At 36.1% G+C, this 16,466-nt stretch overlaps 2 protein-coding genes across 18 annotated transcripts in view; one reads left to right on the top strand and one right to left on the bottom strand.

The window, feature by feature from the left end:
• Positions 1-12,302, top strand: part of LOC105487672 (ATPase phospholipid transporting 10D (putative)) — a 137,058-nt gene extending 124,756 nt beyond the window's left edge. For 6 of the 9 annotated variants that reach the window (XM_024794705.2, XM_024794703.2, XM_024794702.2 and 3 more), the window contains 4 exons: positions 927-1,031; positions 1,589-1,654; positions 5,920-6,107; positions 9,943-12,302. In XM_024794705.2, the coding sequence (XP_024650473.2) occupies positions 927-1,031; positions 1,589-1,654; positions 5,920-6,107; positions 9,943-10,273 (690 nt within the window). In that variant the 3' untranslated portion in view covers positions 10,274-12,302. Of the gene's footprint in view, positions 1-926; positions 1,032-1,440; positions 1,568-1,588; positions 1,655-5,919; positions 6,108-9,942 lie in introns of those variants that run through there. The other 3 variants (XM_011751184.3, XM_024794706.2, XR_011621309.1) reach the window with 3 other exon arrangements.
• Positions 927-16,466, bottom strand: part of LOC105487675 (corin, serine peptidase) — a 276,725-nt gene continuing 261,185 nt past the window's right edge. For all 9 annotated transcript variants that reach the window (XM_071093630.1, XM_071093634.1, XM_071093628.1 and 6 more), the window contains one exon: positions 927-14,609. In XM_071093630.1, the coding sequence (XP_070949731.1) occupies positions 14,427-14,609 (183 nt within the window). In that variant the 3' untranslated portion in view covers positions 927-14,426. The remainder of the gene's footprint in view (positions 14,610-16,466) is intronic.

Here is a 16,466-nt window from a genome sequence, read left to right as displayed (position 1 = left end):
CCAGCCTAGATAACAGACTGAGACCCTGTCTAAAAAAAATCAGAGAGGAAATGCCAGAATAGGACAGCTTTTATTAGTGAGTGCTGGGCTAATTCTACTCGAATGATATTCAGAGCATTAAATTTAAGATTCTATAAGTAGTGTCTCTAAAACTATAATATCCGTTTTACAGGTAAAGAATGGAAGAAATGTAACAAAGCAAAGAATGTATAAGCTTTAATTTTAAAAAATTTAGGCTAACACCAAGCACAAAGCAGCGTTGTATAGCTGCTCATCCACATATACCCCTCTCCTAAAGAAAACACCTCTATCGTGGGTGGTGTTAATAGAAGCACAGTGTTAAGAATGAAAAAGATTATCATTTCTAAATTAACAATTTTTATTCTTTATTCAAATAAAATCATTTGAATTAGCCTTGCTAGAGTTTTCTGGCTATACTGCACTTCAGGAGAAATATAAACAAGGCAGTCTGAAGTATATTCAGAAGAGAATGAAGACGATGGTGAAACATGAGAAAATTGTGTCATTAGAGGAATAGTTTAAGGACTTGAAGACATATAGGAAAGGAGGGTATATTTTCCTCGGAAAGATAGTCATAATAGCTGCCTCAAAGATTTGTAGCTCTGTTAAATAGAACAAATTTCTCTATACCTTAAAAAGCTAGCAGTGTGAGTAAAAGGTTCCAGGAGGATCAATTATAATTCAGAATAAAGAGGAATTCCAGTTGAAAAAAATTGAAGATTAGATGCCCTGTCTGGGAGAGAGTCAGTCTCTTACTTGTGAAAATGTTCAAGTTTATTTCAAATGGCCAGTTCATAGGGACCTTGTAGAAGGGACTCAAGCCTTGGTTGAATTGTAGATAAAGTGATGTTACCCACACCAAGTTGCACAACTATCCAGGATCATCTAATGTCCTCTCTTTCTAGACCTACCAGGGCTCAGATATTGACATCTTTGCATTTGGAAACCCCCTGAACACAGCTGCTCTGTTCATCATTCTCCTCCATCTGATCATTGAAAGCAAGAGTTTGGTGAGTGGTTTTCTCGCCTCTGAAGTAGCCTAAAATCTTTTAGGCTTGGGGATATGTCTTCTATTAGCAGTGACCCTGAAGATAAGTGGTAATGAGAAGAGTAATGAATCTATGGGAGAAGGGTGATCACAGCTACTCTGGGTGATCACTGAATGCCATTATGCCGAGATTGATGTGTAGCTGGGGAAAGTGGAAAACACCTGCCTTGCTCCCTTTGGTAGTATCAGTGGTGGAGGGTTCATGGAGATGTGAGACAGACTGGAGGGATACTTAACCTTCATTCTTCAAGACCAAGCTGATTACTTTCAGTGAAAATGGAAAAAAGGTGTTGTATCATAATCCTGGTACAGTGACTTTAGGGATGATTTTATGCCTTCCTCATAATAAAAAAAAAAAAATCTTTTTTTAGCTCCCCTTTGGGTAAAACCCTTCAGTGGTTTCCCATTGTACTTGGAATAAAATATGAAAGCCCTAAGATGGTGCGGTGATGCTGTACTTCTCTCTCCAACCTCATTTCCACATATTCATGGGCTGGAACCATCTTATCCCTCTTTCAGTTTCTTCAATACATTCAACTGATTACCACGTCAGGATCTTGGCACTTAATTTATCTTTTAATGGAGGTAATTTTCATTCCCTCTTGCATCCCTGCACTTTACCCAACTTAAATGTTATTTAGATTTCATCAAAAATATAATTTCCCCCATAGCCTTTCCCTAACCACCCATTCTCTGATACCATTCTCTTTCTTTTACTCATAACTCTAATCATAATTTATAATTATTTATTTAATTATGTGATTATCTGAGGCCAAGTGCAGTAACTCACACCTGCAATTCCAGAGCTTTGGGAGGCTGAGGAGGGAGGATCACATGAAGCTAAGAATTCAAGACCAGCCTAGGCAACATAGTGAGACCCTGTCTCCACAAAAAATAACAAAACTAACTGTGTGTCATGGCACATGCCAGCAGTCTTAGCTACTTGGGAGACTGAGGAGGAGGCTCACTTGAGCCCAACAGTGAGCTCTGCAGTAAGCTATGATCATGCCACTGCACTCCAGCTTGGGAAACAGAGAGAAACCCTGTCTCTAAAAACAAAACAAAAAAAAAAGTGATTACCTTATTTATGTTTATCTTCCACATTAGACTATGCTCTCTGTGAGGGCAGGGTTCATACCTATTTTGTTCACCAGTGCATACAGTGTTAATGACAAGACTGGCACACAGCAGGTGCTCAAAAAATATTTGAATGGATAAATAAATTATTAAATATTCAGTTTTGGGGTTATGTTTACCATCCTGATAATATATGAATTTTAAATAGGAAATAGCTGAATAAGGTTATAGTTTAAAATATATGCAGTTATATTACAAAATTATTTATAACAATTTCCTAAGTAGGGCTGATTATTTTGGACATTATTTGCTTTGCTTATAATCTATAACAAAATCTTACAAGCTAAAATGTAGTAAAAGGTTAATATCTGCAAATACCAGATGGGTAGAGTAAAGGAAATTCTAGAACTGAAATATTTGGGATTGTTTTTATACCTATTCAATTTTTAAGCCATTGCATTGATACTTTTGGTGGCCACCTGAGAAAATGCCAAAGGTTCTGACATTTATTAGTGTTCCAGAGGATTTAACACATAAAGTGTATCAGTTTGGATTCACTGATTATGAGCAACATCATCTGAATAACCTGAGGAAATAGAAAAATTATTTAAAAAATATAATGAAGAACCATGATAGAACAAAATAAAGAAAAGCAAAAATATCTGAGAAACCAGAGTGACTCTGGAGATGTACAGAGCAAAAACTAATGGACAGACTTGTCAGGATGGTCCTCTGGTCTGAACTGGCTCCATTCATTTTCTTTCTGCTCTTGCCCCATTGTGCTCCAAGTCTATTATATTGTGATAGAATCCTATTTCCCTAGCTTCAGTCACAGGCTTTGACTATGGGAGGAATATTTTGCCGAGGCTGCACACAATGTTGGGTGTCCTCACCAAGAAGGGGAGTGAAAGCTAGAGTCAAAGAAAAACAGAGACTGCTGTTGAAAGGATGCATCATTCAAGAATTGTTTCTTATGCTGGAGGATGCATGGCTAGAAATCCTGGCCCTGCAGATCTCTTGTCAATAAAAGTCAGCCATTCTGAAAGTATCAAACTCTTTCCCTTCATGCTCTTATTCACCATCTCATTGCCACTTCCCACTTCCCTTGTTGGTTTTTACCCAGTATTCTTTGACTTTCACTTCTTTGTATCAATTCACTTAAATGTATAAACTCTATGAAGTCTCTATCTCACTTGCCAAAAGCATGTTTTTGTTGTTGTTGTTGTTGTTGTTGTTGTTGAGAGGGAGTCTTGCTCTATCGCCCAGGCTGGAGTGCAGTGGTGTGATCTCGGCTCACTGCAAGCTCCACCTCCTGGGTTCATGCTATTCTCCTGCCTCAGACTCCCGAGTAGCTGGGACTACAGGTGCCCGCCCCCACGCCTGGCTAATTTTGTTTTTGCATTTTTAGTAGAGATGGGGTTTCACCATGTTAGCCAGGATGGTCTCGATCGCCTGACCTCGTGATCCACCTGTCTCAGCCTCCCAAAGTGCTGAGATTACAGGCGTGAGCCACTGCGCCTGGCCAAAGCATGTTGTAAGAGATAAAAAATTGGAGCAATATGGCTCAAATAGAAGGAAAGACATTTGAGAAAGAAAAAAAAAAAAGGAATTACTGTTTTAGCAGCATAAAGATCTTAATCCAGGAGTTAGCTAACATTTTTCTAGTTGTTTGTACATTTTATTAAAAAATAAGCAGTCTGTGTGACTCTTGTGAAGATATCTGCCATGGGGAAATACCTTGCAAGATTAGGAGAGAAAAGAAGAAAATCTAACTTATTTGAAAATTATAGCCCTAGAAAATAAAAGAGATTAATAAAAGCAGTGTTTTCCTAAAAAGCATGATATGTGCTAGCAATAGTACACACCATGATTTTAGGTAATACTGCATACTGCACTAAATAACACTAAATACTACATACTTCTGATTATATCAAAGAGATATCTCATTTGATGCTATTATGTTTTATCACAGTAATTCTTGCTAATTTCTCTTTATAATAAAGATTAATCAAACCCCAGACTCAGCTCTTTTATAACAGAGAATGTTAATATTATGAAGTTGGTGCCAAAAAAACGCAATTATTTTTGCACCGACCTCATACATTTAAAGTAGGCATACACTTTTCTTCATTTTTTAATTTAAATTTCTTTTTTTATTTCTAAAATTTTTGCGGGTGCATAGTAGCTGTATATATTTATGATGTACATGAGATATTTTGATACAGGGATACAATAAGCACATGATGTGAAATAAGCACATCATGGAGAATGGGATATCCATCCCTTCAAGAATTTATCCTTTGAGTTACAAACAATCCAAATAGATCCTTTATTTTAAAATATACAATTATTATTGACTATAGTCATCCCATTATGCTATCAAATAGTGGGTCTTAGTCATCCTTTCTATTTTTCTTTTGTACCCGTTAACCATCCCCACCTCCCCTGATACCTCCACTACCCTTCCCAGGCTCTGATAACCATCCTTCTACTCTCTGTCCCTGAGTTCAATTGATTTGATTTTTAGATCCCACAAATAAGTGAGAACATGCAGTATTTGTCTTTCTGTGCCTGCCTTATTTCATTTAACGTAATGACCTCTAGTTCCATCCATGTTGTTGTAAGTGATAGAATCTCATTCTTTTTTACGGCTGAATAGTACTCCATCATGAAGATATACCACAGTTTCTTTATCCATTCATCTGTTGATGAACACTTAGGTTGCTTCCAAATCTTGGCTATTACAAACAGTGCTGCAGCAAACATAGGAGTGCAGATATCTCTTTGATATACTGATTTCCTTTCTTTTGGGTGTACAACCAGCAGTGGGATTGCTGGATCATACAGTAGCTCAATTTTTAGTTTTTTGAGGAGCCTCCAAACTGTTCTCCATAGTGGTTGTACTAATTTACATTCCCATCAACAATGTACAGGGGTTCCCTTGTCTCCACATCCTAACCAGTGTCTGTGGGATGATATCTCATTGTACTTTTCTTTCTAGATAAAGTTACTTAATTAGTGAGCCAATGTTAAGAAAAATCATATTGCAAGATATACATGAATATGAAAGTAGCTAGGTTGTGGTATGACACGCAGACATTTATTTCTTGCTCATATAAAGTTGGCTGATAGTCCAGACAGCTCTAGAAGCAACTGTCCTCTGAGAGAACTTCTTGGTCAGTATGGAAGGAAGGAGACAGCATGGAAAACTGCAGACCAGCTCTTACATGCTTCTAACCTGAAAGTTTTACATACCCCTTGTAATCACATTTTATTAGTCAAAGCAAGACATATGGCCATGCTTAATTTCAAGGGAGTGTGGAAATATCATCCATCTGAATGCTTACTCAGGGAGCAGAATGACAGTATTCATGAGCAACAGTACTGTTTAACACCTATTTGAATGGCTTAAGTTTGAGGTTCACTGGGTTAAGGTATTACATTAACAAGGAAACAGACCAATGAGTAACTATATGAAAAAAGTTAAGGAGAAAATCCAGACACCTCTTGGTGCATGGATAGTATAGAATAAACTAGTCAACAGAATTCCCTTTTGGCATTTGAGTTAGTTTTACAGAATTCAAACAGTGAGCTAACTCATTCACAAAAGATACTCCCATCTCTCTGATATCTTATATTTTGTTTGCTAAGGTTTGTTACACCATTCATCCAGTGCTTAGATGTGTTGTCTCTTTAATGGAGCAGATTTGTCCAGGTGGCAATACCGTATCAGTGAGAGAGCATTCATTTCCTCTGTTCGTCTTGTCTTACAGACTTGGATTCACATGCTGGTCATCACTGGTAGCATCTTGTCTTATTTTTTATTTGCCATAGTTTTTGGAGCCATGTGTGTAACTTGCAACCCACCATCCAACCCCTACTGGATTATGCAGGAGCACATGCTGGATCCAGTATTCTATTTAGTTTGTATCCTCACAACGTGCATTGCTCTTCTGCCCAGGTATGGTATTTATTTTATCATTGAGAGAATAAATGGAATCATAGGCTAGGAATCCTTCAAGTAACTACTAAGAATGGTTGGCAGGCCATCCTGTTTAGTAGTGAGAAAGTCAATTTGTGTCCTAGTTAAAATATTGGTTTTAACTGTTTTATCAGAGAACATAAGTGGCTTAAGCAAACCGAGAGATTGATTTATCTCTCATGAAAAAGTTTATCTGGTTGACAGTTTACAGGGATAGGGTAGCTTTGCTTCACAGAATTATCTAAGGACCTAGATCCTTTCCTCTATCTTTTTACTTTGCTATCTCCCAATGGTCAGCCCCTTGTCTGGGTCCATTTTGTGCTGCCACAGTGGAATACCACAGGTAACTTATAAACAGAAATTTATTGGTTTACAGTTTTGGAGGCTGAAAAGTCTAACGTCAGGCCACCAGAAGATTTGATGATTCCGATTCCAAGATGGCACCTTGAACACTGCACCTTCAGATGGTGGAAGGGCAAAGAGGCAAAAGGGGATCAAACTCGCCCTTTTATAATGGCATTAATCTCACTCATGAGGGCTCTGCCTTATCACCTCTTAAAGGTCCTATCTCTTAATATTGTAAAAACAGCCGCTAACTTTCAACATGAGTTTTGGAGGGAATTCCAACAATAGCAGCCCTCATCTGCATGACTGAAGATGACTCCTCAGCTGATCCCCAACCCTGCTTGCCCCTGTATACAGGAATGGGAAAGTAGAGGGCAAGCAGCTTTGTTTTTGTATTTTTGTTTGTTTGTTTGTTTGTTTTTCTTGTAGTGGCATGAACCTACATATGTACATTGTAACTAAGTGGCTAAAATCTTGGAGTTTCTAAAAGGAAGAAAGGGAGAATGGGTATTGAGGGACAAGTAGCAATCTCTACTACAGTCTGTAAACACTGAACACTTTTCAACTTTCCTCCCTTATCTGAGTTCAGTTATTCCCCCAATTCTAGTTTAATCTGATTTATAATATTGTATGGGATGGAAATGACTAAGAAGAATACATGGGTTTTTAATATATAGATAGATTCTTGGAACTCAGAACTCATTGTCTCTGCAGTTTCACAACATCTGTTTAGCTGAAAAGATTACAACAAATAGTTGTTCTCCTTTTTTAAACATAAATGAGAGTCATAGTGGTGAGTTCATGTTATTCTATAACAGCGTCAACAAACTGTGGCAAACAGGCCAAATTTGGCCTACTGTCTGATTTTGTAAATAAAACCATACTCATTTACATATGATCTATGGCTTCTTTTGCAATACAACAGCAGAACTGAATAGTTCCAACAAAATTTGTCTGGCTTGCAATGCCTAAAATATTACTATCCAACCCTTTACAGAAAGAGTTTGCCCGCTGTAATCTGTAACTGTATCATACAGCACAACGGACACAATCCTTTGTTGCTGATGAATGTCTCTTCTAGAAATGCATAAGAAAACCCATCTGAGTTACTCAGTGGTACTTATATATAACAATATCACTGTGAAACTAAGATACTTCTGTAGTGCTCATTGCTATTGCCAGCTTCCAGATTAAAAACTGACAAGATGAACTTATAGAATTTCTGAAAAAACAATTACTTTAAGGTTTTGGCTTTAAAAATTCTGGGCCTTTAACAGTATAGTTCTAGTATTTTTGTGGTATACTTAAAAAATGACTCCCTAAAAGATTTCCATGTCCTAATCTCTGTAACCTGTAAATTTAATCTTATGTGGCAAGAAAAGAACTTTGCATAAATGATTACATTATGGATCTTGAGACAAAGAGATTACTCTGAATTATCCAGGTGGATCCTAAATGTAACCACAAGTGTCCTTATAAGAAAAGAGGCAGAGGGAGATTTGACACAGAAGAGGAGAAGGCACTATGCCTATGGGATCATGGATTCCTTAGCCACAAACCAAGAAATGCCATCAGCCACCAGAAGCTGGAGGAGGCAAGGAATAGATGCTCTTCTAGAGGGTCCAGAGGGAGCACGCCCTTTCCAATACCTTGATTTTGGCCCAGTGAAGCTAATTTCATATTTTTTGCCTTGAAAACATTGAGAGAATGATTTTTGTAATTCTAAGCTACCAAGTTTGTAATAATGTGGTATAGCAGTCATAGGAAACTAATACAGATTTGGGTACCCAGAATAGGTTTCTGCTATAACAAATGCAGAAAACTATGGAAGTGGCTTTGAAATTGGATAATGGGCAGAGGTGGGGAGAATTTTGAGGCACATAATAGAAAAATCCTGTTAGACTTCCTTACCCAGGCTCTTGGTAGAAATATGGACATTAAAGTTGTAATCAGTGATCTTGATAGCTACATTTACTTATTAGTTCCAATATTTTATTTTAGATTTTCTACATATACAGTAATGCCATTAGCAAATAATGACCATTGTGTTTCTTTCTTTCCAATATGTAAGCACTTGATTTTTCTTATTGACCTGGCTGGGGAAACTTGTCTTGTTTCTGATCCCAGAAGGAAAGGTTTCCATATTTCCCTATTAATTATGATGTTTTATATAGAATTTTATGACTATATCATTAACCAGATTAAAGAAGTTCCATTCTATTCCTTATTTTCACATTTAAAAAAATATAAATGTTTGTATTAATTGAGATAAGATTTTCTTTTTTTATACTGTTAGTGTAGTAAATTACATTAATTGCTTTTATAATATGAAAACAATCCTGCATTACTGAAAAATTAAGTTACTGCTGGTGAGGTTTCAGAAGAAAATGAAGAAGTCAGAGAAAGCCTGTATCATCAGATGTAGAGAATACATATATCATCATACACAGAAAGTTGCTAGAAATATGAATTTTCAAGTACACTGATGAGGACTCAGAAGAAAATGAGGAACATGCTTCGGGAATTTGAGGGAAGTGGATCTTTCAAATACTGGCAGGAAAATTAGCTAACTTGTGTTCTACAGTAATATAGAAAGCAGAATTTGTAAGCAGTGAAGTTGGATATTTGACTGAGGAGGTTTCTAAGCAAAGTATTGAAGGTGTGTCCTGATTTACTGCTTATAGTACAATGTGAGAGGAAAGATACTGAAGGGAAAACTGCTAAGCCACAAGGAACTTGGTTTAGGAAATTCTCAGGCTATCCAGATTGCAAAAGTTGCTAAAGTTAGGAGATTGACTGTTAGGAGTATGCTCTGGAGAGAAGTTTGAGAGCATAGCTGGACAACCTTTCTGCTAGTGCTGAAGAGATTAGTTATGTGATTCCTAGATCTCCTCAACCATTGTAGTAGTAACCAGAAAAAGAAATGAGGTTATACAGGAAAGATCTGTGGTGGTACCTCTTATCTAGTGGCATAAATCCCAGTGACATACATAGGAGAGTCACAAGACTTTTGAGAACATTATACCAGAAGAAACACTGCCAGTTTAGTCTAGGAAGGGACACGTTTGTGGTACTTTGTTACAATAGCCATAGGAAACTGATACAAATAGCATTTTTAACACTTACTGTGTGTCAACACTCTGCCTGCTTTGTATGTATTGTCTCATTTAACCTAACATTAAGCCTATGTAGAAACTATTTATATCTCTACTTTTATAGATGTTATTTATTTTTGTTTTTTAATAAACACTTACATGACAATTACTGTTTTCTAAGTGCTTTACAAATATTAATTTATTTAATATTGTTTTATCTCCATTTTATATTAGAGTTCAGTTACCCTCCCCCTTTATTTCAGGAGCCAAGTGGCCACCAGACCCTTTTACTTTTTTAATTGGTTAGTATTCAGGGGGTTTTCCATAATGCATTTGAGGTGAATTTAATTCTAATGATGTTTCTTGTCACCTAGGTTTGTATACAGAGTTCTTCAGGGATCCCTGTTTCCATCTCCAATTCTGAGAGCTAAGCACTTTGACAGACTAACTCCAGAGGAGAGGACTGAAGCTCTCAAGAAGTGGAGAGGGGCTGGAAAGATGAATCAAGTGACATCAAACTATGCTAACCAATCAGCTGACAAGTCAGGAAGAAGACCCAAGCCTGGCCCTTCTACTGTATTTGCAATGAAGTCAGCAACTTCCTGTGCTATTGAGCAAGGAAACTTATCTCTGTGTGAAACTGCTTTAGATCAAGGCTACTCTGAAACTAAGGCCTTTGAGATGGCTAGACCCTGCAAAGATTAAGAAAGCTAGACACCCTCCCTGGAGTTGCAAGTATTCTTTCAAGGTTGGAAGAGGGATTTTGAAGAGATATCTCTCCAAGCAAGAATGACTAGTTTTTCCATAAGGGACATGAGCATTTTACTAGGCTTGGAAGAGCTGACATGATGACCATTATTGTATGTTTGTATATACATTTGTAATAGAGGGCTAGAGTTTGACCTAGACAGAGTTTAAGGAAGTGAAATATTTAATTCAGAACCCAATGCTTTTGTAAAACTTTTTGGATTTTGTAAAAGCATTTTCATTCTCTTAGAAATTCAAATATTTTCAAGGGGAGTCATTTGAGATATATTTATTTTACTAGGAGATCTTATATTCTAGAGAAATGCTTTAAATGGTCAGGCTCCAATCTGAATTTTTTTATTAAGAAAAAAGTAGTTTTTAATGAATTGGTTAGGACTCAGAGGAAATACGGAAAACACGTAGATGGTTAATTTACAGGTAAAAATCCCAAGAGCCTTTTAAACAACAAGGTACCTAAAATAGGGTATAATTATACTGCTTAAAATACAATTAGTGTCTGTGAATAGCTTTTTATTTTCTGTGGGAAGATGCTTTAGGTCTTCTGACTGAAGATGCAGGCATATCTCTCTGCTCATTTCAGTGTTTTCCTGAGGTGGAGCCTTCATTGGAAAGGGGAAAGAGGGATTCTAGGGTTTCATCAGGGACCAGGAATGCATTCCTCTCTCAGGTTCCAATCAAGAGAAGACCTTTTATGAGATCTGATTCTGTATAGATGTTGTCAGTTAGGAAACTGAAGCCATAGATCAGGCAGACAAACAGCCCATTGGGCAATTTCCTGTATTTTAAAACTGACAATAGCCTGATTGAAGTGATACAATCAATTTCAAAACAACCTTCCAGAGGCCACTTGAAGGTTCATAGTTTTTACAATACCCTGAGACTTTTCAGGTTTTGGAGCCTCTAAAATATGAGATATAAACTGAAACTAATACAGGTTGTTCTCTGGAGGTTTCTATGAGGTTCTTAGAAAAATTTGGTTTTAAAATACATTTGAGGACAGGAATGTCTATAGCAAGTTTACTGCTATTGCAAATCATGTATGCTGGCTTTAGTTGTAACAAACAAACTACTTTATGCTAAGTAAGGCCAGGTGCTACTATAAAATCATATATTCCTGTTGAAGTTCTTTTGAAATCCTTTCTCTATTTATTATATTTGAAAGTTGTCAGCCACCAATCATCCAGAATTTCCTTCCTGAATCTCCATGCTCATATGCAACGTCTACATCAAGGTCTTCTTAATGACTGTTATTCTCAGGGTTTAGTTTTCTACCTTCTGCCTACTATTTTGGTCTAACATTTTTGTAGCCTTCTGTTTTTCTTGCAAATAGTCTTTTACATAAGCTGATTTCTAGAACTTTCAAAATCTCACATAGTTAATGGAAGTTGCTTTCTGCTTTCTTATGACTGTTTTTATAAATAAACTATTTCATAAATAATGTATACTGAAAAATCATCATCACTCTTATAAACATTTGCCAAATCCAACTGTAATTAGTACCAGAACTTAGAAGGAAAGTCACAAAGCATGCCTTTTACCAGAATATTGCTTTTGCCTTATATGGAAAATCACTGATGTCATATCATTTATTATCCTCGCAGCAGTTGGCATTCATTCCCTGAGATCGTCGTCTCCTGATAAACAATAATTTAGAGGTATGTTCACTTGTAAATAAAAAGGTTAGCATCTAAGGACAAAGAATGAGCCAAAAACACTAAGGAAAAAGATCAATTTTCAGAATTGAATTATCTGTACATATGAATAGAGGAAAATACTGAGTGCTAATGTGATAGGGTCACAATCTTGTATCCACAATTCCAAAACCTCCAAACCTCTGAAAACTGAAATATTTTTATAAATTAGGCCTAAATTCTATGCCCTGAACAAATGTAAAGCTATTTATGTACTTAATGTAATCATTCATATACTTTGCTACAAATATATTATTTCATTACTGAGTGCTAAACTGTATTTCCTTTTAAAATTTGGAAAATTTTGAATTCTAAAACACATTTAGACCTTAACCTAAAGAGGCTGGGATCTGTATGAAGCTTTTAAAGGGTCACGTTTACAAGTCAATAACTCTTTTACATAAAGTTACCCAAGCTGATGCGATCTGGTGTCCAGTGTACTTCACCAAATTTGGGGGGGGCCAAGTATCATATCATTGCTGTCAGTAGATAAGAAAATTGATTAATAGTATACATTTTGGGATATAATCTTATACAAAAGATTTATAAAATAATTGTATTGGGTTCCCAAAATGTACTCTAGACATTAAAGATCTGTGTGCCCTTAGCAGGACTAAAGTTCCCACTGGACACTCAATGGGTACTGTGAGACTATTAGCAACCTCTAATTTCAGACCAGTCAAGGAGCCACTGATCCTCTAAAATGAAAGAGCATGAACCTGTGAGAGTGAGATATAAGGGAGGTGAACTGTGATTGGTAAACAGGCTGCCAGCATGCTGTTAGAGAGACAGAAACAATTTCTTAGAACTTGCCACCCATATCCATAAAAAAAAGGTGATTAGACCATTTTATTTGTATTAAGAATTATTTAAATTAAGTATAATATGTGTATTTCACTGAGCCTAAGTTGAGCAAGGCTAAAAGTTGATACATTAAATATGTACCTACAACTATAACAAAACTGACAAATGTTCTTGAACTTTCACAAAATTGTGACCACAATTCAGTTGCTAGATTTCACACTCTCCTTAGGTTTATACAAACTGCAGGACAGGAAATGAATAATATAGAAATTGCTAAAACAACTTTTTGAATTTCAAATATGTTTACGCTAGAAAAGATACAAAAAGACATGTATAAAATTGCACGTAGTATCTATTTGGAATGCTGAGGCAGTCCAGGTTGCTGGTGGAGGTTAGTAGGGAATCCTAGTTGTTTAAAAGGCAAAATGGATGCCTAATTAAATTAAGTATATACGAAGATTTGTGTTTTAAAGCTTTTTAGTGGGGAAAAATACTTTTTACCACTAATTGCTTCAGAAATTGAGTTGTGTAAAGTGGCCTAGAGCTAAAAGTCATTTCTAAAATTTTAATTACCAAGAAGAAACCAGACATTAAACATCTTTTGAGGAAAGTTACAAAATGTTTTACTGCATGCAAAGTTTTTCTGTGCTCTAAAATATGCTTTTTATGACTTTGTTGGTATGGATGAACACAAGAAAACTGAAAAGTAAATTTAATTAAGTGAGGGATGCAAATTAATTTTCTTTTTAAAAAATTGCATCTCTCGTCTAAATTCTCCTTTGCAAAGTTTAATATCCAGTTCTTTGCCACATAAGTAAAACAAAATATTGTCCATAAATATTGATCTAGTTGTTGCAATCTCAATCAGCCAACTGATATATCCTGAACAAACCCAGCTATGAGGAAAGTTCTATAGAGACTTCGAATCTTGATATACATCCAGAATGGGGTCCTATAAAGTCAAGTGTTAATATTGATATCTAAATAACTCTGCATTCAATATGTCTTGCTACCTAAATGGATGATACTGGTCTTTTATTGCTGTCTTTCATCAGTTCTCAGAATGATGCAAACATTAGAAGGGTAATAGTAAATACTTCAAATGTGTAAATTATCTTGGCTTTTAATAAATCAAAAGCAAGTCTCCAATGTTAACACTGAAATTTACCACTATGCACTGAGCTTGAGAAACAAAAACTAGCAGAGATAGTCAGCCTAAATATCTATGTCTTTTTTTGTGATAGGATAAAAGAGAACATTCCATAACCTGTTACTGTAGCACCTGCATGATTTTCAATCTCTCCAGAGTTGATAATTTTGTGCTGCAGTCATGCTTAGGCCTGGCAAAAGAACAAAGTCTGCTTGGCTTTGCTTTTGTAAAGTCTTTCATTGAACTTGAAATAAGAGAAAAATGAAGGTGAAAAAATAAGTTGAATAAAATTAGTCCAAAACAAACATGCAAATTTGCAGTGCACGGTTGAGCATTTCTGCCCGTGAAAAGTGCTTCTGTACAGCTCTCTGCAGGAAGCTCTTCACAGTCAAGAAGGTCATTTTCTTTTAGTGTAGCTGGCAAAAGTCTCTGATCATCCTTATAATTAGTTTAGGAGAAAAGTCTGGATGTAAATCTGTCTTTTAATCCATTCGACGAAATATGACACATTACTATAAACGCCAGGCCCCAGGACTTTGGAAAAGCAGACGGAGCCCCATGAAGTTAATCCAAATAATGTCCACTGTCCTCCAGGCTTCTCACAAACAAGAGGCCCACCGCTGTCGCCCTGCAATGAGTAGCAATGGGAGTTAGTAACTGGCATTTCAGGGCCGTAATGTGTGTCCATGCTATCCTGAGGATACAATAAAGCTAAACCCAGATTAACCAACTTGGAAAGTTTCAACAAAGCTGACCTTGTCAGCCTGTGAAAGAATTGTGCTTTCCGCTGTAAAAATAGAACTTTCAAATAAACATCTTAAACTCTGATCATTAAAAAGGTAGAGTGCTTGGGAAGAAATTGTATTTTTTCCCCCAGAAAATTAGAAGACCTTTTTCAGGCATTTTCTGCACTTACAAAAATATATCATAAAGCTTTTAAAAAGTATCAGAACTAATTACCTCAAAATTGACCTCATTCTAATTTCAGCTGAACTTATGACTGTGGAAACTACCCAAAATGGAATAAAATCCCCCCCCACACACAATACTACAAACATATTCTAAAATATCTATTTTCAAGAATCTGGCTTTGTGAATGAATACATTAAGTATAACACAATTTGGGGTCCCTTACTACACTTCTTAATAGTTCTTAAGACTTTTAAATTTGGCATAGTTGAATACAAAATAGGACCACTTAAAATTATTTATAATGAATATTTCATTAATAGCCTGTATTTTATTTCATATATATAGGGATTTTCATTCATGATATTTAAGGATTCCAGTTGAATTATATTCAGTTTTTCCCCCAAATATAGTTAACAATAAAATGCTATGGCATTAGAAATAGCAATATTTGCTACATCTGAAAACAAAGGTATATTCTGCACTGCCTCGAAAAAGAAGAGCTGATACCATGGGAAAAAAAAAAAAAGGAAATATGTGAATTCATTTTGGAAGGTTACAAATACTCCTTGATCTACAGACTTTCAAAACTAGAAGCATATCTATGGTCTTCCTACTTGGTATTGTTGAAGAACATAGGACTAATGTTTCTCAAACTTCTTCTAAACATTTTCCACATATTAGCTCATTTAATCTTTACAAAATACCTAAGAGTTTATATTATTTATTATATCTGTTTTGGAGATGTTGAAACTGAAGCACAAGTTAAATAACTTGTTCATTGACAGAGGCTGGATTTGAATCCAAGCAGCCTGGTAACAAGACTCCAACTCTATAATTACTAGGCCACCCTGCTTCTTAGGAACATTCGTGAATATTATTGCTATGAAAGAGAAATTGGGCCTGGCACGCTGGCTCAAGCCTGTAATTGTAGCACTTTGGGAGGCTGAGGCGGGGAGATGACTTGAGGTCAGGAGTTCCAGACCAACCTGGTCAACATGGTGAAACCCTGTCTCTACTCAAAATACAAAAATTAGCCAGGTTTGGTGGTGGAAACCTGTAATCCCAGCTACTCCAGAGGCTGAGGCAGGAGAATAGCTTGAACCCAGGAGGTGGAGGTTGCAATAAGCTGAGATCACACCACTGCACTCCAACCTGGGAGACAGAGTGAAACTCCATCTTAAAAAAAAAAAAAAAAAAGAAGAAGAAAAAGATTAAAATTTTGATTGTGCTGTACACTTTTGTGTAAGTGATCTTTGAATTTGTAACTTTCCAATACCCTAAGCCAAAATCATAAGCATAGAACTTGCAAAGAGCTGAATAACTTTTTCTGCCTAAGAGCCGAATTGAATTTTTTAAAGTAAAATTTATTTGTTACATGTATATAATGCTTAGACAAAAAAGAAAAAATTTCCTGGAAACGTTTCACAAACTGTTTTCACAAATTTGTTTTCACATATTTCATACACATAAGGTATTTCATTCTTGATCTCTCCTTATATAAAATAAATAAGATGCTCGCCTATTGAAGTGGAACTATGATGTCAGAGGGTGATTAAAATGGAACGTGTTTACA

This window comes from Macaca nemestrina, chromosome 3, assembly GCF_043159975.1.
Source record: "Macaca nemestrina isolate mMacNem1 chromosome 3, mMacNem.hap1, whole genome shotgun sequence".
Lineage (NCBI taxonomy): Eukaryota > Metazoa > Chordata > Mammalia > Primates > Cercopithecidae > Macaca > Macaca nemestrina.
This window is presented reverse-complemented; position numbering and strand designations above follow the sequence as displayed.